Source organism: Lepidochelys olivacea (genome assembly GCF_965140295.1).
Source record: "Lepidochelys olivacea isolate rLepOli2 genome assembly, chromosome: 10".
Taxonomy (NCBI): Eukaryota; Metazoa; Chordata; order Testudines; family Cheloniidae; genus Lepidochelys; species Lepidochelys olivacea.
In genome coordinates, this window is record NC_140420.1 from 35,396,635 (window position 1) to 35,418,742 (window position 22,108).

The following is a 22,108-nucleotide window of genomic DNA, read 5'->3' on the forward strand; positions in this document are numbered from 1 at the left end:
CCTTTGCAAGCAAGCTGTGATCGAAGGGGGGAGGGCGGGTGGCTTACAGAAAATTTAGAGGCAACAAGGGGGCGGGTTTTCATGAAGGAGAAACAAACAGAAGTGTCACACAGTACCCTAGCCAGTCATGAAACTGGTTTTCAAAACTTCTCTGATGTGCAGCACTTCCTCCTGTGCTCTTCTAACCGTCCTGGTGTCTGGCGGCGCGTATTCAGCGGCCAGGTCATTTGCATCAACCTCTCACCCTGCCATAAACATTTCCCCCTTACTCTCACAGAGATTGTGGAGCACACAGCAAGCAGCAATAACAATGAGAATACCGGTTTTGCTGAGGTCTGAGCGAGTCAGTAAACTGCGCCAGCGACCCTTTAAATGTCCAAATGCACATTCTACCACCATTCTGCACTTGCTCAGCCTATAGTTGAACAGCTCCTTACTACTGTCCAGGGTGCCTATGTACGACTTCATGAGCCAGGGCATTAAGGGGTAGGCTGGGTCCCAGAGGATAACTATAGGCATTTCAACATCCCCAATGGTTATTTTCTGGTCTGGGAAGTAAATCCCTTCCTGCAGCCGTTTAAACAGACCAGAGCTCCTGAAGACACTAGCGTCATGAACCTTTCCCAGCCATCCCACGTTGATGTTGGTGAAACGTCCCTTGTGATCCACCAGTACTTGCAGCACCATTGAAAAGTACCCTTTGTGGTTTATGTACTGGCTGCTCTGGTGGTCTGGTCCCAAGATAAGAGATATGCGTTCCATCTATAGCCCCACCATAGTTAGGGAATCCCATTGCAGCAAAGCCATCTAGTATGACCTGCACATTTCCCAGAGTCATTACCTTTCATAGAGGCAGCTCAATGATTGCGTTGGCTACTTGCATCACAGCAACCCCTACAGTAGATTTGCCCACTCCAAATTGATTCCCGACTGACCGGTAGCTGTCTGGCGTTGCAAGCTTCCACAGGGCTATTGCCACTCGCTTGTGAACTGTGAGGGCTGCTCTCATCTTGATATTCTTGCGCTTCAGGGCAGGGGAAAGCAAGTCACAAAGTTCCATAAAAGTGCCCTTACACGTGCAAAAGTTTCAGAGCCACTGGGAATCATCCCAAACCCGCAACACTGTGCGGTCCCACCACTCTGTGCTTGTTTCCCGGGCCCAGAATCGGTGTTTCACGGCATGAGCCTGCCCCATTAACACCATGATCTCCAAATTGTTGGGGGCTGCGATTTTAGAGAAATCTGTGTTCATGTCCTCATCACCGCACTGCTGTCACCTCCTCGCCAGTTTTTTCAGGTGGTGGTTCTGCATAAACTGTGTGATAATGTGCGAGGTGTTTACAATGGTCATAACTGCTGTGGTGAGCTGAACAGGCTCCATGCTTGCTTGCTATGGTGTCTGCTCGGGCAATCCAGGGAAAAGGGCACAAAACGATTGTCTGCCATTGCTCTGACGGAGGGAGGGGCGACTGACAACATGGTTTACAGGTTGGCTGACGGAATTAAAATCAACAAACGGGGTGGCTTTGCATCAAGGAGAAACAGAATGGCCCCCTCAAGGACAGAACTCAAAACCCTGGGTTTAGCAGGCCATTGATTTCACAGGGGAAGGGAGGAGAAAATGAATACAAAACAAATCTGGTCTATTTCTTGTTTTGATCCACTTCATCTACCTTTATACATCTTGCTGGCAGCAGACGGTGCAGTACGACTGCTGGCCATCGTCATCTCCTGGGTTCTCGGCAGAAGACGGTGCAGTATGACTGCTGGCCATTGTCGTCTCCTGGCTGCTCATTAGAAGACGGTGCAGTCGGGCTGCCAGCAGGACTGAGTCACCATGAGAAGAAACTTAAAAGGGAAATGACTTGGCTGAGTCACTCCCATTTTTGCCCAGGCGCCCCTGACCGACCTCACTGAGGTCGGCTAAAAGAGCACCCTGGAGTACGGCGACGATAGCTACCAGTCATACTGCACTGTCTGCTGCCAAAAGGCAATGAGCTGCTGCCGTGTAGCAATGCAGTACCACGTCTGTGAGCACCCAGGTGACAGTGAGCTGAGCGGGCTCCATGCTTGCCACGGTATGGCGTCTGCACGGGTAACCCAGGAAAAAAGGCGCAAAACGAATGTCTGCTGTTGCTTTCACCGGGGGGGGGGGGGGCGAAGAGAGGGCCTGACAATATGTTTCAGGTGGTGGTTCTGCATAAACTGCGTGATAATGTGCGAGGTGTTTACAATGGTCATAACTGCTGTGGTGAGCTGAACAGGCTCCATGCTTGCTTGCTATGGTGTCTGCCAGAACCCAGAACCACCCGCAACAATGTTTTTGCCCCATCAGGCATTGGGATTTCTACCCAGAATTCAAATGGGAGGCGGAGACTGCGGGAACTGTAGGATAGCTACCCACAGTGCAACGCTCCGGAAGTTGACGGTTGCCTCGGTACTGTGGACGCACTCCACCAACTAAATGCACTTAGAGCATTTGTGTGGGGACACACACAATCGACTGTATAAAAACGCTTTCTACAAAACCGACTTCTATAAATTTGACCTAATTTTGTAGAGTAGACATGGCCTTACTCTCCTTTCTACAGTGGCTGCTAAGCAAGGGACCAGCTAGTACCAGTTGGCTGTGTCTTTGTGGTTTGAATACCTGCCCCCTGTGAACTAGACCAAGGCCCTCCACTTACCCTGCATGCGCTTCCTAACAGCCATTGGATGGTAAATGACCTTCTGGCACTGCTAGGCTGGGCTGGATTAGAACAGTCACCTGCAGGTGAGGGAGAGTAGCTCTTATCTAGTAGTTAGAGCACAGGAGGTTTATAGAGTTTAATGGCAGAAAGGACCATTGTGATCATCTAGTCCAGGGGTTCTCAAACTTCATTGCACCGCGACCCCCTTCTGACAACAAAAATGACTACATGACACCAGGCACTGGCTTCGGCTCTGGGTTCCAGCAAGTCTAACGACAGCCCTGGTAATCCCATTAAAACTGGGTCACGACCCACTTTGGGGTCCTGTGAACTATGCGCCACACAGCAGCCTATTTAGTGCCGCGTAGGCGCTCAAGGAACCTGCCCAGGGACCTGCTGCAGCTGGGGGAGGGGCGCTCCTCCTCTGGTCCCCACCTAGCCTGAGCCACAATGTGCTGTGGCCAGAATGCGGGGCGCCCCTTCCCCCAGCACCAACTCTGCTGCGGTGCAGCCTGGGCTGGCCCCAGGCTGGGCCGGAACAGCCTGGACCCAGCCATGGATGAGTCGCCCGGACCTGCTGGGGCAGTGCGGCTGGATTGGGCCCAACCGTGGTTGGGGCAGGGCAGCCCGGCCCCAGCTGCAGCTGGGGCGGCGCGGCTCAGCCCCAGTCATAGTCGGGGAGCCCAAACCTGCTTCAGGGGCTTGGCTGGAGTTGCCTGGCCCCAGCCGCAGCCAGAGCAGCCCGGACCCAGGCGTGCCCGGGGTGGCCCTCCCCCGGCCTAGACCTACTGGGGCCTGGGGAGGGGCGCCTAACCTGCAGCCCCAAACCCAGAGCTGCCGCAGCAGGGAAAGAAGCTTCTCCCCCACAGCCCAGGTACTGCTTCTGCGGGGAGAGAGAGCTGGGGGGAGTCCTCTCTCCGTGCATAGCCACTGAGCACTCTCCTGAACCCTAAACCCCTCATTCTTGGCCCCACCCCAGAGCCCTCACCCCCTGCACCCCAATCCTCTCCCCCAGCCCTGAGCCCCTCATCCCCAGCGTCACCCCAGAGCCTGCACCCCCAGCTGGAGCCCTCACACCCCTGCACTCCAGCCCTGAGCCCCCTCCCATACTCCGAACCCCTCAGCCCCACTCCCACCACATGAATTTTGTTATGTGCAATGATATGAAGGTGATGTGTCACACATCACCTTCATATTGGTGCATATAAAAAAATTCATTCCATACATGGGTGGGAAAAATTAGAGGGAACACTGGTCCTGACCCACAGTTTGAGAACTACTGATCTAGTCTGAAATTCAGCACCACACAGGCCAGAGAACCTTATCTAGTAATTCCTCCATTGAGCCCATAATGCTATGTACTACTCGTATCTCCTGGGCGCTAGAGCAGAAAGGCCCCAATCCTGTAAAGTATAGTGTGTGATGTGCTGTAGGAGGAACAACTTACAGTGCATAGCTCAACACCACTAAGCTCCACAGAGCCTTCTTTAGTGTGATCTTTATAACCTCAAAGAAATGAGCTTAGGTAAAGAGCTGCTTAAATGTACTGTAAGTCATAAAAATGTGTATCACCCTTCTGCCAAGAGCGGCACAGTTCATTTTTATTAGGAACTGTGGATTACCTCCAGCGTTGTCTCTGTGTGTGGCTCGTCATTTAAGACCTGATCTGGGGCCTAGCTCTGCGGTTGACTCGCTGTGTAACTTTGGGCAAGCCACATCACTTCCCAGTGCCTCAGTTTCCCTGAGAGGGATATGATATAGCCTCCCTTTTGCAAAGCCCATTGAGATTAACAGATGAAATGTTCAGTGTTGTTATGTTTTTAGCTTTTCTCCCACTGTCAATCCCTGAGTCATCCCCTCCCCCACTTGTAAACCTTAAACACATTTCCTTTTGTTTGATTTTAAATTCTCGCTTTGACTTTACAGTTTTTTTTTAACTTTACAGCTCAGCATCTAAGGTTAAGAAGACAGTAAAAGTGACAAAGGTTGGAATGGAACAGCTCTAAAGCAATACAGACTATGCAATTTCAATGGCAAACATGCAGATTATTTCAACATTCTCAACAGTGAAAGCTCAGAATGGAACAGCCCTAAAGCAATATAGGCTATGCAATTTCAATGGCAAACATGCAGACTATTTCAAAATTCTCAACAATAAAAGCTCAGTTTAGTGCAGTTAGATGCATCCTAAAGAAAATGGAACTAGGTGAAATGCTTAAGCCACTCAAAGCCACCTTATTCAAGCACTGTGTGGTTTCCTTTTGGAATTAGCATGTAAACTGGAGGGAGGAGCAGAGGGGACAAGTGAAGAGAGAAGGCAGATGTAATAGAATAAATGTTTGATTTGGGCCAGAGTAGAAACATCCAAATCCAGGTCCAAATCTTCCCTATATTTTCAGATGTTTGGATCTGGGGTTCTACAGCTGGCCAATGCCAGAGAAGGGGCAGTTGTGAAGGTGAAATTACTTCCCCGAAGGCTGGGATTGTTTAGATCTGGGCCCCTCTCTGGATCATGAATCAGTTTTGTTCAGTGTAATACTAGACCAGGGATGGGCAAACGACAGCCCACCAGCCAATTTAATCCGGCCCTCGAGCTCCCGCTGGGGGGCAGGGTCTGGGGCTTTCCCCACTCCAGCTGGGGAGCAGGGTCAAGGGCCGCTCTGCACGCCACGGCTCCCGGAAGCAGCGGCATGTCCCCCCTCCAGCTCCTACGTTTAGGGGCAGCCAGAGGACTCTGCATGCTGCCCTGTACGCAGGTGCCACTCCCACAGATCTGCAGGGAACTGCAGGGGTGGTGCCTGTGAACGGGTCAGCATGCAGAGCTGCCTGGCCGTGCCTCTGTGTAGGAGCCGGAGAAGGGACATGCTGCTGCTTCCGGGAGCTGCTTGAGGTAAGCACCGCCCAGAGCCTGCACCCCCACCCGTGCCCCAACCCCCTGCGCCAGCCCTGTTCCCCCCCCCGAATCCCTCAGCCCCACCCCAGAGCCTGTACCTCCAGCCAGAACCCCCCCACACACCAACCCCCTGCCCCAGCCCAGAGCCCCCTCCTGTACCCTGAACTCCTCTTTTCTGGCCCCACCCCAGAGCCTGCACCCCCACCCAGAGCCCTCACCCCCTTCTAAACCTGAACCCCAATTTTGTGAGCATTCATGGCCTGCCAAACAATTTCCATAACCAGCTGTGGCCCTCAGGCCAAAAAGTTTACCCACCCGCATGCTGGACTGTATTTTACAGACCCTCCCCCAGCACAAGCAAAAGTAAGGGAAAAAGAAAACCATTGTTGAGGGTTACATCCCATGACCTCTACACATGTGGAGACGGGGACCACGTGAAGATCAGCAGTGTGGATGTTCCCACTGGAAACACAGCAAAGGGCTATTTGAATGACAGCTACTAACCTTAAATCAGACTCTCTAGTAGGACAGGGATCTTATTAATCTCTTTTCTGCATGGACTTTCTCAGATCAGCTCGTAGGGGTTCTTGTATGGGCCTGATGGGGGGAGAGAGAAGACCCAAGTGTTCGACTCATCTCAAGCTGGACATGTTCATTAGTCTAACAAATCCCTATTGAACATGAGGTGGGGAGGCCGCGCTGCCTAGCGACAGAGCAGGGTTCTGTTCCTGGGTCTGCCGCAGGCTTCCCGCGGACGGGGCCCCGCTTGGGGCCAGTTATTGCCACGGATGGACCCGGAGCTGCTCCTCAGCCGCCGGGAGGGGGGCGGGCTCTCTGCTCAGTCCCCGCGGGAGGCGGGCGTCAGACACTAGCCATGAGCGTCCGCGCGGCCTGGCAGCCTGGGCGGGAGTGTTCGTGGCTGGGCCCTTCCACCACGCTCTGGGCAGGCCCGGGGACGCTGCGCCGTGTGCCCCTGAGGCGGGGGCTGCGCCCCGCTTCCCCGCACGGCTCGCGGGAGCGGGCTGTCGCAGCAAGGCGAGCAGCGCGCATGCGCCTCGAGAAACACCCTGACGGGGCAGGGGGCCCGAGCGGGCATAAGAGCCCCAGAATACCCTGGATGGACTACAAATCCCGGCGTGCCCCGCGCGGAGCCCGCCACGGCGCAGGCGCTGTGCCCTGGAGGCGAGAAAGAGACCGAGTTCCGGCTGAGTCGTTCACGGCGGGTGCGAGGTGCGTCCCGAGCCCCGGACCAGGGAGCCCTTTGCAGGGGGTGCGCGCCCCAGGGAGTCCCCCCGGCCCTCGCGAGAGCCTCTCACCGTGACTCTGGGCTGGACCGGCCGGCCGGCCGAGGCTGGGGCAGGCTGGCATGGGCCGGCCCTGGGTGGGAGCGGGTCCCTGCGGGCGGCGCACGGGCGAGCAGGCTGGACATGCAGGCGGGCCGCGCTGGCTGGGGGCGCTCTCCCCGGCGGCTGCCGCTTGCCGCTCTCGAGCTCGTGGCTTGTGCCTGACCCTGTCTCGCTCCGTTGCAGTGCAGGGAAGCCATGTCCCAGCCCGGCTCCGCTTGCCAGCCGCCGCCGGACGTTGACACAGATGACTGTCTCCAGGACTATTCCTACCTCTTTAGCCCGGATATTCTCAAGTGAGTGCAGGGCGAAGCGGCTCTTTCTGGGCCCCAAACGTCCTAGCTGTTCTCTGGCCCATGACCTGTGCTAGCCAGTGGTTATCTGCCCTTTGCCCCTGTCCCGTGTACCATAACAACCCTGCCTCACGCCTTTCAGCCTGAAAAGCGGGGGAGGGTGCTTTCTGGGGGCCCCTCACAGGAATTGTCTTATTATTTATGAATGTGGGATTTGTGTTATCACAGCTGGCCACTGGTCCATTAGATCCAGTAGTGTGCTTCTGGCCATTGCCAACATGATTCTCTTTATTTGTTCAGCACAAGAGTGTGCGTGGTCCTTCACATGTGGTAATAAATTAATATCTAGTGCTATTCATCAGTAGATCTCAAAGCTCTTTACAAAGGTGGTGAATATCGTTATCTCCATTTTTACTAATGGGGAAACTGAGGCACAGGATGAAGCGACTCTCACAAAATGACTCAGCTGGCTAGTGGCAAAATCATGATAGAATCCAGGTCTCCTGAGTCCCAGTCCAGTGCTCTATCCATTAGGTCATGTTTCTGCCCTATATAAATAGGGTAGCTTATACTCTACAGGCAGGGCCATCCCTAGTGGGATACGGAGCCAGGGGCGGAAATGAGGCCCGGGGCCCAGAGCAGTCGTCCTGATTCGCCCTACCCACGGGACTGCTCTGTCTACAGGTTTCTGTTGCACAGATATTATGATCTAAATTTATGCTTCAGAGAAAGTTGACCCCTCCACTCATATAGCTAAAGACATCTAGCCTACTGTGCAGTGGGAAGGGATGTTTCATATGTGGGAAGGGATGTTCTTTCCGTCACCTCTGGTGGTCAGCTCATACCTTGACGCATGAGATTTAATTACTCTTCTCTTAGCATATATAGATTCAGATTCCTAATGTTATTCAGCCCCTAGAATTTGGATTAACTTCCCCATTTATAGATTTTAAAGTACTGTGTCATCAGTGAGAGTGCCCCCTCCATGGAAGGGTTTCTGCAGACAGACAGATTGCTGTAGCACAGAGGTGGGCAAACTACAGTCTGCGGGCCACATCCAGCACATGGGACCCTCCTGCCTGGCCACTGAGCTCCTGGCCCGGGATGCTTGCCCCTAGCCCCTCCGGAACGGGGGGGGTTGGATAGAGGGCAGGGGAGTTCGGGGTGTCGTCAGGGGCCGGGGGTGTGGGTAGGGGTTGGGGCGGTCAGAGGGTGGGGAACAGGGGGGTTGAATGGGTGCAGGGGTCCTGGAGGGGCAGTCAGGAATGAGAGGAGGGGTTGGATGGGGTGGCAGAGGGCAGTCGGGTGGAGGTTCTGGGGGCAGTCGGGACAGGGAGAAGGGGTGGTTGTATGGAGCAGGGGTCCGGGGGGGGTCAGTCAGGAAGGAGAGGGGTTGGATGGGGCGGCTGGGGGCAGTTAGGGACGGGAGGTCTGGGGGCGGTTAGGGGACAGAGAGCGGGGCGGGTGGATGGGACGGGTTCTGGGGGACCATCAGGGAACAGGGGGGCTTGGATGGGGCAGGAGTCCAGGGGGGCCGTGAGGGGTGAGAAGCAGGGGGGGTCGGATAGGGGGTGGGAGCCGGGCCACGCCTGGCTGTTTGGGGAGGCACAGCCTTTCCTAACCGGCCCTCCATACAATTTTGGAAACCCGATGCAGCCCTCAGGCCAAAAAGTTTGCCCACCCCTGCTATAGCAGATGGACATCGCTGCCTCAGTAGATTCAACCTCAGGAGTCTCTCTAAACTGACCCCTACATTCGGAGTCTGGGACTAAGTATCCCAAGCATGCTGTACTTTAACATGATGTGTGCTAGTATCTGATCTGCTTCCTAAAGCAGCCTCCATGCCAACAGCCCACTGTCTCACTCCAGGGGGTAGGGTACTTGTTGCTTCCATGAGATTGCTGTGCATGCACTTCCCGTCATTGCTGTGTCTTTGGCTTTGATCAGAATTGTTGCCCTCCATGACTGAGGCAGGGAAACATCTAGATGAATTCCATGCATGAGAGTTTGGTTTTGAATGGCTTTACTTCCTCTGCCAACAGGGGCAAAGCTGCATTCATCACTGGAGGCGGCTCTGGGATTGGATTCCGGGTAGCGGAGGTTTTCATGAGGTATGGATCTCTGATCTTCCATGATAGTTTTGTTCCCAGCCCACCCCATCTGCTTCCTCTACTTTCATATTCCCCAGCTTTCTCTATTCATTGTTTAGCTGAACCAGCCCAGAGAAAACAAGTATTTCCCTAAGTATAGCTTTTGTCTGATTCCTGAACTCACCCTTTGGAAAAGCCTAACTTTTATTTTCATGACTTTTCATTTTGCTACTGGATCCCAGCTAGCTTTGTACATGCCAAAATCTATTGAGAAAGGCTATTCTCTTGTGATTTCCAGCACAGTTTTTCATGTTCAGTTAGTGCTCATATATTTTCATAGAAAATATTATCTTTAAAAACATAAAGTAAAATCACTCCATGGTATCTGTGCTGTATCCTTTGTATATTCTGATATGCATAGTCAGTGCAGAGAGGATCCATCACATTAGCTGGATGGATGATTGGAGGAATGCTTGTCTTCCAGTCCTGTCTTTCAGATCCTGCCCATTAGATTGTATCAAATGCAGAGAGAGACTTCCCTGGTCGTGTTAACCATTGACTTGTTTAAATCTTTTTACTTTTGTGCACTGAACATAATGTTGGTGCTAAATTAAATTCTGATGAATGTCCATCATTGCTGGCCATTCCCCTCCGTGCTTTCTGGACAGTTCATTCTGTAATCTGGTTGCTCTCCAGAATAACAAATAGTAACATTTGTAATAGCCTTCTAACTCGGATTGAATTTAACCTGAGCACGCTATGGATTGAACATTCTGAATTTGCTCCCATGCTGAGCCCTGTCGGGCTCTCTTCACTACAATTTCCTGTTGTACTTTTCTTTGGATGACGAATCCCCTAAGCACTGTTACTGATGCATAGATTTTAGGACCAGAAGAGAGCATTCTGATCATATAGTCTGACCTGCATAACGCAGGCCAGAAGTCATCACCCAGCGATTCCTGCCTATAACTTCTGTCTGAGCTAGACTAGATCTTTCAGAGAGAAAGAGGGAGCCAACTTACCTTTGCCAGATGCCCACTGTGGAGAGTGGAAGGCACGTCATGGATAATACCACCTGCTCTCAAACACTATAGAAAAGAGAAGTGAGCTCACCCTGTCTCCTTCCCCTAAAAGCACTGTGGGGTGAGAAATTCCTAGGCATTCCTGTGGCGGAGTTCAGTTTCAGGTTTACTAAGCCACTGTGGGTGTGACAATTAATCTCTTTAAAGATTTTGGGGTAGATGAGCTGAGTGCGATCTGTATGAGGCATTCAGTGTCCCCATTGGGGTTTCTTTGCAGGCATGGCTGCCGTACAATCATTGCCAGCAGGAACTTGCAGAGAGTAGCTGAGGTGAGTAGATGGGAGACTGGTGGGACGGAGGCTGCGAGGTCCAAGACCATTTTTGCATATTTCAGAGACCAGGATACGATGGGGCAGTAAGGCATGGTGGTACTAAACACCTAATGAACTCCACCGTCTTTCCTCTCCATGTGTGTCTTGAGGAGTATGGTCCGTTCCAGGCACCTCAGTATCTGAAAGATAACCAGTGAGCTGAGGGGGTATGACAAGGAGTATTAGGAGAAGGCTGAGCTCAGAACGCCTCTTGGTGAGATCTGTTGCATTTTGGATTAGTCTTCCAAGGGTAGTGGTGGAAGTTTCAGTGCTTGAGTTATTTACAGCATGACTGGATGGAGCACTGGAAAAATCAATTGTAATAACACCACCCAGCTCTTATCTAGTGATTTTCATCCATAGATTTCAAAGTGCTTTACAAAACGGGGGGGTTCCCAGTATCATAATCCCCATTTTTCAGATGAAGCAACTGAGGCATGGAAGGAAGTTAAACCAATGGCAGAGCTGAAATGGGACTGAGTTTGGGGTAGGGTCTAATCCTGTATTGGCTCCAGAGGATGGACTACCTGGGTCCTAGCAGGGTTTTTCCAGTCACTACATGTTGTTGTTTTGTGCATGATTAAAAGGGAGGTAAAAAGAATGAAATTCTAGAAAGTAGAGAAAGAAAAAGGCCTCTTAGGCCCTGTCTACACTGGTAAGTTTCTGCGTAGTATAGCAGCCTTCTGTGTTTTAACTCCTGAGGTGTACACACTACCAAGCCACTTAGTGCGCAGAAACTACGCAGTTGCAGCGCTGTAAAAAAAACACCCTGACAAGAGGCGTAGAGGTTTCTGCGCTGAGGGTACAGTGTAGACACCCTGGTCGATTACAGCTCTGTGATTGGCCCCCAGGAGGTGTCCCACAGTGCCCATTCTTGCCTCTCTGATCGTCGGTTTGAACGCTACTGCCCTGCCCTCAGGAGATCAAACGTCATCCCTACCCTGTAAATTCCTTTGGAAATTTGAAAGTCCCCTTCCTGTTTGCTCGGTGATGTGTGCAGTGGTCTCAGCATGTCTTTCCAGGTGGCCTCGCCCACTCCATGCACCAGGTGATCCCCCGCTTGGAGCAATGCCGAGCTGCTGGACCTCATCAGCATTTGGGGAGATGAGGCAGTGCAGTCACAGCTGTGCTCCAGCCATAGGAATTATGATACCTTCGGACAGATTTCACAATGCATGACAGAAAAGGGCCATGACCGGGGGACACTGCAGTGCAGGGTCAAAGTGAAGGAGTTGCCGAACACCTACCACAAGGTGTGGGAGGCAAACTGCCACTCTGGTGCTGTGTCCATGAGCTGCCAGTTCTACAAAGAACTGGACGTGATACTCAGTGGCAACCCCACTTCCACTGCAAAGGCTGCTGTGGATACTTGGGTGGACCGAGCCAGGAGGAGAAAACCTTGGACGAGGATGTGAATTGGGAGGAGGACCCAGAGGCAGAGGATGACATGGAGGTCAGAGATGCAGGCAGCCAGGAGCTCTTTTCTACCCCAGAGGAGCCTAGCCAGTCACAGCAGTCGGATCTTGGCGAAGTGCAAACTGGAGAGGAGGCCCCTGGTAAGTGGATTTGATTTTGGGAATCGCTGAAGCAAGTTGTTGGGAGCAGGAGGGTTGCAGAAAGCAGGCTTGTGTTTGTATGATGCGCATACCACCACATGCCTAGTCTGAGCAGCAGAACAGGCTGTTGATTGACTCCCTCACTTTGTGGGAATCTGCTTCAGATCTCCAGGAAACTCTCATGGAGATAGTGGGCAATCCACTGCCACAGGTTCTTTGGTAGAGCTGCTTTATTTCTTGCCCCATTAATGGTAACTTTCCTGCACCACTGTGCTGTCACGGGGTGAGAGGGGTGGAACATTGCTGCACACAGGCAAGCCACATAAAGGTCAGGGTGGAAGCCACAGTCTTGAAGAAAACCCTCCCTTGATTCCCTGCTCACCGTCAGCATCGAGATGTCTTCCATAGTGAACATATCCTGTGGAAAATGTAAGGACAGGAATGATCGGTAGCAGTCTGGAATAGCCAGCTTCCACAGTGCAATTGCCACGCGCTTCTTCAACGGCAAGGCAGCTGTCATTCTTGTGTCCTTGTGCCGCAGGGTTGGGGTGAGCTCATCACACAGTCCCATGAATGTGGCTTTCCTGATCCGAAAGTTCTTTGGCCACTGCTAGTCATCCCAGACGATGTGATTCCACCACTCATTGCTTGTTTCCCAAGCCCAAAAGTGGCTTTCCACTGTGGTCAGCACCTCCGTGAATGCCATAAGCAATCTCATGTTGTAGCTAGTACATGTGGCAAGATCAATGTCACTCTCCTCTTTCCTTTGTAGTTTAAGGAATAACTCCACTGCCACTCGTGACATGTTTGTCAGAACGAGTAGCAGACGTTCGCCTCTGGTGTTACCTGTACCGATGATTTGCTAAATCACTCCAATCCTTGATTCTGGGAGGCAGCCTTACTCTGCTCTGCTGTGAGAACCCCCATTCCTGGGCTGTTCATGCACAGCTTCTAGCATGTAAGCTGCTCCTAGGATTGTGCAACGGAATGAAACTAGCCAACATCTCCAGTCCCAGATACAACCCTAGGAACCTCCATCTTGCAGTGTCCAGTTATGCCTGCTGGACACTGCAAGCTTATGAGTTTGTCAATTTAAAAAGAAATTGATATGTACCAGGCTTGTTATCCCAAGGGGAGTCTCTGACATGTTTCAGACCAAATGCACTGCTTCAGGTAGAATGAACAAACAGATTTATTAACTACAAAGATAGATTTTAAGTGATTATAAGTCAAAACACAAGAAGTCAGATTTGGTCAAATGAAATAAAAGCAAAACACATTCTAAAGTGATCTTAACACTTTCAATGCCCTTACAAACTTAGATGCTTCTCACCACAGGCTGTCTGGTTGCCCTTCAGCCAGGCTCTCCCCTTTGATCAGCACTTCAGTCGCTTGGTGGTAATGTCTGTAGGTGGAGGGGGAAGAGAGAAGAAGAGCATGGCAAGCGTCTCTCCCTTCTTTCATGTTCTTTCTTCCCTCTTGGCTTTGCCCACCCCCTGCAGAGTCAGGTGAGCATTACCTCATCGCAGTCCCAAACTGACGAAAGGAAGAGAGGTGACTCACTGGGGAGTCCAATAGATCTTTTGTTGTTGCCTAGGCCAGTGTCCTTTGATCCTGTGAGGCTGGTCTGGGTTTGTCCCATACATGCCCTGATGAGGTTTGAACTGCCCCTCTGCTTTTGGAGAGTTTTTGCCTGGGCTTGCTTTAAGCCATGAGGACACATTCTCAGCCTCATAACTATATACATGAAATTACAACCTATAACATTATTATAACAATTACTATTCCATTACTATAACAACAGTGCTCAGTGCATCATGAGCCTTCTGAAGACACCTGACATGACAAACTTTGCATTAGATACTACACAATCATATTATAAGGATGAACATGCGGGTGCTGCGTGTTCCCCCGAGATACAGAACGTCACACTGGTCAACAGTTTGGGATCCATTCCTGCAGCCCAAAGAAACAGAGTGCGCAGTACACAAAGCGTTGAAAGATGGTGTCAAATGTGGACGGAAGCACAGGGATTGCTGGGATGCGAAGCAATGCATCACGGGGCATTGGGACAGGATCCAGGATGCCCCGTGACCCCTCCACCTTCCCACAACTCTTAGCGGCAGAAGAGGAAGAGATGCTCTGTGGGATAGCTTCCCAGAATGCACCGCTCCAAATACTGCTGAAAGTGAGCAAGTGTGAACATGCTGTTGCGCAGGCAGCTGACAGTGTGAACACACAACAGCGATTTCCCTTCAGCGATCTCAGAGCGGCGCTGTAACTCTGCCAGTGTAGACATACCCTTAGACTTGACTACGCATGAGGAAGATGCCCTAAACTGAATGACTTTGTTCAATTGAGCTTTGTTTGTTTTATTTCAATTAAATCAAAGCCTCCAATTGTGAGTTGCTGATTTCCATGTAGATTCATAAAGTAACAGCAGTGCATCAGATGTAAACCAGCATCTGCTTCACCCTGTGTAGAATTCACTGAAGTGGAACAAAGATCCCGATAGAAACTGGAGAGTGAATCTGTGTGACTGTTGGGCTGATTAAGATGCAGGATTGCAAACATCAAGCACTTGAAAAATCATGAGTTGGGCTAAAAAAAACCCTACAAGATTTTTAAAAATAATAAATTGTTTCCTTCTTGTATTTGCCTTTTGGGATCTGAGTCTTTAGGGGCTACTAGGTTACATTTTCAAACTTTTCTCTGCAATTGTGAGGGCTAGAAACTTCCTTGTAATTTTTTTTATGTAGTAAAAGCTGAGTGTCTCAGGAAATCACCTGACTCCAGGAGCTGGGGCTTGAAGAGAAACACCAAATGTTGTGAAACTTGTGCTAAAATTGTAAGAGTTGGCAACACGGCAAGTATTGGCCATGCATCAGCCCATTCTGATTTGCACTTAATTGTTTGACATTACGTGGGAGGGTGGAAAGGCCAACAAGTAAAAAGAAAATCCTGAAAGTCACAAACCCTACCTCCCCAGGCCAGGGTGTGTTGGCCGTTCTTACCCCACTCATGCGGGAGGGGGGAGGGGTAGCGTGATGTTGCTGCAGCTGATAAGCACACAGGCTCTGTCCCCCTCCTTGTTTCCCTGCCTGCCCGATGCTCACTGGCTCCAGATCCCTGGTACTCTTCCATGGGGCAGGGGCTGGGAATCACCACCTGGGTTTACCCCTCAGCAGCAGTAGCATGGGGGGCCCTGACAAAGCTGCGGCTCCTCCGTGGAAGGTGGCATGTAGGTCAAGGGCAGCCTGGCTGTCTGTGGTCTGCCAGCACCTTGCTGGCTTTCCAGCAGCCATGTGCTGTACCTGTCGTGTGGGATCTGTCCTCCAGCGGGGGGCTGGAGCAGGGAGAGGCTGGAGCCATAGTACCTGGCCTGAGCATCAGGGACATGAGTCATAAATGTGGGGACCCCAAACTGTCCTTTAGGGATTTCCTCCTTCACTCCTGGGACTGGCCCCATCCCCAGCAGTGTGGGAGAGCGAAGACTGGTGGACTCCAGCCCTGGGCAGTCTCCCAACCCAGCCCTGCCATGTGTCCTGGGGGGCAGAGAAGAGAGAAGTGGTGGTGGTGGGAGAGAGGGATAGAGAGAAAGACACATTGATTGGGGAAGAGATCACTGTGCTCAGGAGCTGCTGCAGGAAATCTGGAAATGATGGGGCAAAGAGCCTTCAGGGCTGAATGAGACATGAGAGAGGGGTGTCACGCAGGGTATGGGGTGAGGCAGTGATGACCTCATAAATCTGTAGTGGGGGGAGGGGCAGAGTCACTCTGGATGTGAAGGGAGATACTGACTGAAGTTAAGGGCCCCTCAACCAAGTACCACATTGCCCCCCCCACCCCCCTCACACACATACCAGCTCAGGCCCCCCTCATCCAGACCTTTCACTCTACCCAAACTAGGCCCGTGGCCCTCCCCCTCTGCTCAGAACCTTATTGATTATGGTGAAAAGCAGAAAGCCAGAGTATCCTTAATTATAGGGGAAACCAGTCTTTCCCATCTGCCAATGCTCAGGAATTAGTTCTGCTCTGTCTCATCTCTCCTTCTCCTGGGTTCCTCACCCACCTCTCCCAGGCCTTGGGGGACTGTAGTTGGTTCCCCTACCCATTCCCAGGTAGGTGCTGGGGGTGGGGGAGAGGGGGAAAGGAAACTAGTCCTGCTGCTCACAGGAGAGTGGCTCTTAACGCTCCTCAGCTAGCTCATGGCGGGGAGGGGAAGCTCCACTGCCCTTCTGCAGTGGCAGCCCTGGTTGGCTGCTCCTCCCCTGTAGGCGGCTCAGTGGGGCAGGCAGCCAATCAGACAGGGGCTTCCCCTTCCTCCTTCCTTTCCCCCCCACCCCGGAAAGGTGGAAATTGGGGCTGGGCAGGAGTATGTCACGTCACACCCAGACACCTCCGCGGCGGCACATCGGTGACTTGGGGCAGTGGGGAGGAGGGGGAGAGGCTCCTTGCTGTCAGAGGGCTGCTCAGCCTCCAAAAGCCCTGCCTTCCTTCTCGTCATTGGCTGCAGCTCTGGCAGGGCCAGGACACAGGCTCTGCTTCCCTATGCTATCACACAGCTTGTTGGGGCCTCCCAGCCTTGCTGCTCTCTTGGTTGCCTGCGCTCCCTGGCTGTGCCCATCGATCATTTGTTCTTTCCCCTTCTTCCCCTGTTCCCACTGGCACAGTAGCCATTTGTGGGGTGATGGAGTCCAATCATGCCAGTGGAGTGACAGAATGTGCCCTTGTAGTCACACGCTATTGTAATGCTCTTTGTACAAGGCACACCTTGGGAGGTATCATCTGAAAACTCATAACTTGCTGATCAGTAACCTGCATAAATTTTATGAACATAAGTTGACATTATGGCTGGCCTGTGTTTCCCAGATAAGTCTGGGAAGTGGCTAAACCAGTTTCTCTGAGACAAAGTGCAAGCTGATGCCCAGTCAGGTGTCAACAAAGCTGATGGGCCATCACCTATGAAGTGGCCATTGTTTGGTAAGAAACGGGGGGGGGGGGGGCAGGGACAAAGAGATCTGTATGTTAGCAAAGAAACAGCATGAGATCTCCTTCCTCCACCAGCCCGTCTCTTGGTCCTCAGCTGGAAATGCTTTTCAGAGAGGAACTGACACTATAAAAAAAGAGGGACAAACACTCCAAGAGACCCCTCCTCTCTCTCCCTGTCCATCTCACTCTTTGCACCTGAAAAGACAAAAGAAGCAGCCGTTGGACTCTGGAGGAGGGGTCCTGACCTGAAGAGTTTGGTCAGCAACTCTGTTGTGGCATTGCCAACCCCAACAGTTCAGAAATCATGAATCAGACCCAAAAAATCATAAGATTGGCTGAAAAATCATGAGATTCTTATAAAAGATTAAATCATGGGTTTTTTAGTCCACTTTCAGGTTTTTGATCTCCCCCTGCCTACTCTCGGAGGGTGTGTGACTAGCACAGTGCTGCCTGCACTTGCATATTTATTGAAAGGAAGAGGATTTGGGCTCCTGCTGGAGGAGCTCTCTCAATAATACGATGAGCTCTTACCTTTATGCAGTTATGGAGCAGGACCTGCAGGGTCCACTCCCTGTCGTTTGCCCGCCCAGGCCATGGCAGTCACCTGTTCCCATAACTGCCAAAGTATGTGCAGCTCCATGCAGGACATTTTGCACCAGTGTGGAAAAGTCTCTCCTAAATGGTCCCCTGCCACTGTTTGTGGGGGAGACAGCTACATGAGGGACATTAAAGACTTGCTCACTGAGGAGGAACATCACACATGGAGCTTCACAAAACATTACTTCCCCCCAATAGTCTGTGAATGCCCATTATTGCCTCATCTCCTGCCGCTGTCCTGCAGGTAACCCTCCTCCAGGACTGGGGGATGCAGAGGAAGATGATGGAATTTTAACTCTGCCTTGCTCCAGGTCAGAAGCAGCAGCAGTGCTGAGAGCAGGAAGGAAAACCCTGGGGCAGGGGTGGCCATCTGCGGCTCTTCAGAAGTTAATATGCAGCTCCTTGCATAGCCAGGGCTGGAGGTACAGGCGCCAACTCTCCAATGTGCCGGGGGGTGCTCACTATTCAACCCCTGGCTCTGCCACAGGCCCTGCCCCCACTCCACCCCTTCCCGCCCCCTCCTCTGAGCCTGCCATGCCCTCACTCTTCCCCCTCCTTCCCCCAGAGCCTCCTGCATGCCACGAAACAGCTGATTGGGAGGTGCGGGGAGGGTAAGGCGCTGATTGGTGGGGCTGCCGGTGGGCGAGAGGCCCTAGGAGTAGGGGCGGAGGGAAGAGCTGATGGGGGGGCTGCTGACATATTACTGTGGCTCTTTGGCAATGTACATTGTTAAATTCCGGCTCCTCCTCAGGCTCAGGTTGGCCACCCCTGTCCTGGGGAAATGAGAAGGAGGTGCTGGTGGAAGCTGAGCTCCAAGCAGCTACCCGGGGAGGCATTATACAGCCCTGGCAGAAGAGGTGTATTGAAGTGGCTCCCCAAAACAATGTGCACCCCAGGGCAGTGGAAAGAGGTGGGGGTGGAGGCTGAGCTAGGGCAGTGGGGTGAGGTGGGAAGGGACAGAGAAGCTTATCTGACAGCAGGGGCTGATAGAAATTTCTAAGTAAAATTAAGGCTGACTCTGAGAGTTCTAACATGAGATCATGAGTCAGGCTTAATTTTACTTAGAAATGGCGTTTTTCACAACTAATTGGTGAGTGTTGGCATGTCTAATGTTGGAAGCATGTGGTGAGAAACTTTTGCTTTGACTCTCATACAGTTTGTTAAGCTAGGCACTAGAAATGTTTTTGTTTTTATTTCCTTGTAACCATTTCTGACTTTTATACCTCGTTGCTTGTACTCACTTAAAATCTCTCTTTTTAGTTAATAAATTTGTTCTATTGTTTATTCTAATCCAGTGTGTTTAACTTAAAGTGTCTGGGTAACTCTAAGGTAACAAGCTATTGTATATTATTCCCTTAGAGGAATACCAGTCATAATACATTTGGATTGTCCAGGAGAGGGCTGGACAGTACAAGACATACATTTCTGGGGGAAAATCTGGGATTGGGAGTGTGTTGGGGTCCCCGGCAAAGGTAACTAAAGCTGGTAAAAGCCAGAGTGTAACCCATGTGTGGCTGGCAGGCTGCAGTTACCCACAGACGCTCAGGGTGTGACTTGCCTGCTGAAAGATTGTTTGTGATTGGCCCAGGTGGGAGTCACTGCAGCAAGGTATTGAAGGCACACAAGATCGCAGGGAGGGTGTGACACAGCCCCTCACTGGTCTCGATTGCACCCCATCTTGTCACAACTGGCCATTCAGTTTCCACCTCAAGGTTAATTACTTTTGGGCTTTTGCAACCCAATTACTTTTGCAACCCAAAGCAAAGTCTGCCTTGCAGTGGAATGGGGCTGCTCTACGCTGGGAGTTTACATCGGCAGAGCTACCTCTCTGGGGTGTGAAAAATCCACACCTCTGAGCAACGGCACCATGCTGACCTATTCCCAGATGTGGGCAGTGCTAGGTCAGCAGAAGAATTCTCTTGACTTAGGCCTCAGTCCTGCAATTGGATTCTCATAGTGACTCTTTATGCTTGCATGGACTTTATTGTGCCTGTGCAGACCTGATGGCAGGACTGGGGCTTCATATTGTAACTCTATCAATAATGAGATGAACCTCTTTAGATCTGTGAGATTCTTGGAGGGTCTTAGATATGCTGCAGTATAACAAGACTTCATACAAAAGGGAGAATGTTTTGTTCTGTAAACCATTTTAAACACCAACTCTCTTTTCATTCACTTTCTAGAGATGATCCTGCAATTACAGGCCGGTAAGCCTAATTCCAGGCAAATTGGTTGAAACTGTAGTAAAGAACAGAATTGTCAGACACTGAGATGAACATGATATGTTGAGGAAGAGTCAACATGGTTTTTGTAAAGGGAAATCATGCCTCACTAGTCTATTAACATTTTTTGAGGGGGTCAACAAGCATGCGGACAAGGGTGGATAGAGTGTACTTAGATTTTCAGAAAGCCTTTGACAACTTCCGTCACCAAAGGCTCTTAAGCAAAGTAAGCAGTCATGGGATAAGAGGGAAGATCTTCTTATGGACCAGTAACTGGTTGAAAATAGGAAACAAACGGTAGAAATAAATGGTCATTTTTCAGAATGGAAAGAGGTAAATAGTGATGTTCCCCAGGGGTCTGTACTGGTACCAGTGCTGTTCAACATATTCATAAATGATCTGGAAAAAGGGGTAAACAGTGAGGTGGCAAAACTCCTCAAAACTACTCAAGATAGTTAAGTCCCAAGCAGACTGCAAAGAACTACAAAACGATCTCTCAAAACTGGGTGACGGGGCAACAGAATGGAAGATGTAATTTAATTTTGGTAAATGCAAAGTAATGCACATTGGATAACATAATCCCAACTATACATATAAAATGATGGGATCTAAATTAGCTGTTACCACTCAAGAAAGAGATCTTGGAGTCACTGTGGATAGTTCTCTGAAAACATCCACTCAATGTGCAGCAGCAGTCAAAAAAGCTAACAATGTTGGGAATCATTAGGGAAGGGATAGATAATAAGACAGATAATATCCTATTGCCTCTGTATAAATCCATGGTACCCCCCACATCTTGAATACTGTGTGAAGATCTGGTCATCTCATCTCAAAAAAGATCTACTGAAATTGGAAAAGGTACAGAAAAGGACAACAAAAATGATTAGGGGTATGGAACAGCTTCCATATGAGGAGAGACTAATAAGACTGGGACTTTTCATCTTGGGAAAGAGATGACTAAGGGAGAATATGATAGAGGTCTATAAAATCGTGATTGGTGTGGAGAAAGTAAATAAGAAAGTGTTATTTACTCCTCATTACACAAGAAGTAGGTGTCACCTGATGACAGGTTTCAGAGTAGCAGCCATATTAGATAGCTAGTGGCGTTCTGTTATTTTCTTTGTTGGGCCTGTCCTGTAGTAGGTGACTTCTGGGTACTCTTCTGGCTCTGTCAATCTGTTTTTTCACTCCAGCAGGTGGGTATTGTAGTTTTAAGAATGCTTGATAGAGATCTTGTAGGTGTTTGTCTCTGTCTGAGGGATTGGAGCAAATGCGGTTGTATCTTAGAGCTTGGCTCTAGACAATGGATCATGTGGTGTGTCCTGGATGAAAGCTGGAGGCATAGCGGAAACCTACTGATCGCTATACTTACCTACATGCCTCCAGCTTCCATCCAAGACACACCACACGATCCATTGTTTACAGCCAAGCTCTAAGATACAACCACATTTGCTCCAATCCCCCAGACAGAGACAAGCACCTACAAGATCTCTATCAAGCATTCTTAAAAACTACAGTACCCATCTGCTGAAGTGAAAAAAACAGATTGACAGAGCCAGAAGAGTACCCAGAAGTCACCTACTACAGGACAGGCTCAACAAAGAAAATAACAGAACGCTCGTTCACCTGCACATCTACCAATGTGATATATGCCATCATGTGCCAGCAATGCCCCTCTGCCATGTACATTGGCCAAACCGGACAGTCTCTACGCAAAAGAATAAACGGACAGAAATCTGACATCAGGAATCATAACATTCGAAAACCAGTAGGAGAACACTTCAAGCTCTCTGGCCACTCAGTAACAGATTTAAAGATGGAAATTTTGCAACAGAAAAGTTCAAAACAAGACTCCAGTGAGAAACTGCTGAGCTTGAATTAATATGCAAACTAGGTACCATTAACTTGGGTTTGACTAGAGACTCGGAGTGGCTAGGTCATTACACTTATTGAATCTATTTCCCCATGTTAAGTATCCTCACACCTTCTTGTCAACTGTCTAAAATAGGCCATCTTGATTATCACTACAAAAGTATTTT

General features: G+C 50.6%; 1 protein-coding gene and 1 long non-coding RNA gene across 4 annotated transcripts in view; one reads left to right on the forward strand and one right to left on the reverse strand.

The window, feature by feature from the left end:
• Positions 1-22: 22 nt before the first annotated feature.
• On the reverse strand, positions 23-6,233 carry LOC311527977. Its single transcript, XR_014713483.1, has 3 exons — positions 6,088-6,233; positions 2,688-2,767; positions 23-1,315 (listed from the first exon to the last, which is right to left on the reverse strand). It is a non-coding gene; the product is annotated as an uncharacterized lncRNA (long non-coding RNA).
• Positions 6,234-6,646: 413 nt separating this feature from the next.
• The window catches only part of DECR2 (2,4-dienoyl-CoA reductase 2), a 34,466-nt gene continuing 19,004 nt past the window's right edge, over positions 6,647-22,108 (forward strand). Inside the window, exons 1-4 of one of the 3 annotated variants that reach the window (XM_084641022.1) lie at positions 6,647-6,813; positions 7,113-7,222; positions 9,262-9,330; positions 10,609-10,660. In XM_084641022.1, coding sequence (XP_084497148.1) covers positions 7,125-7,222; positions 9,262-9,330; positions 10,609-10,660 — 219 coding nt within the window. In that variant the 5' untranslated portion in view covers positions 6,647-6,813; positions 7,113-7,124. Of the gene's footprint in view, positions 6,814-7,112; positions 7,223-9,261; positions 9,331-10,608; positions 10,661-10,691; positions 12,259-22,108 lie in introns of those variants that run through there. The other 2 variants (XM_084641023.1, XM_084641024.1) reach the window with 2 other exon arrangements.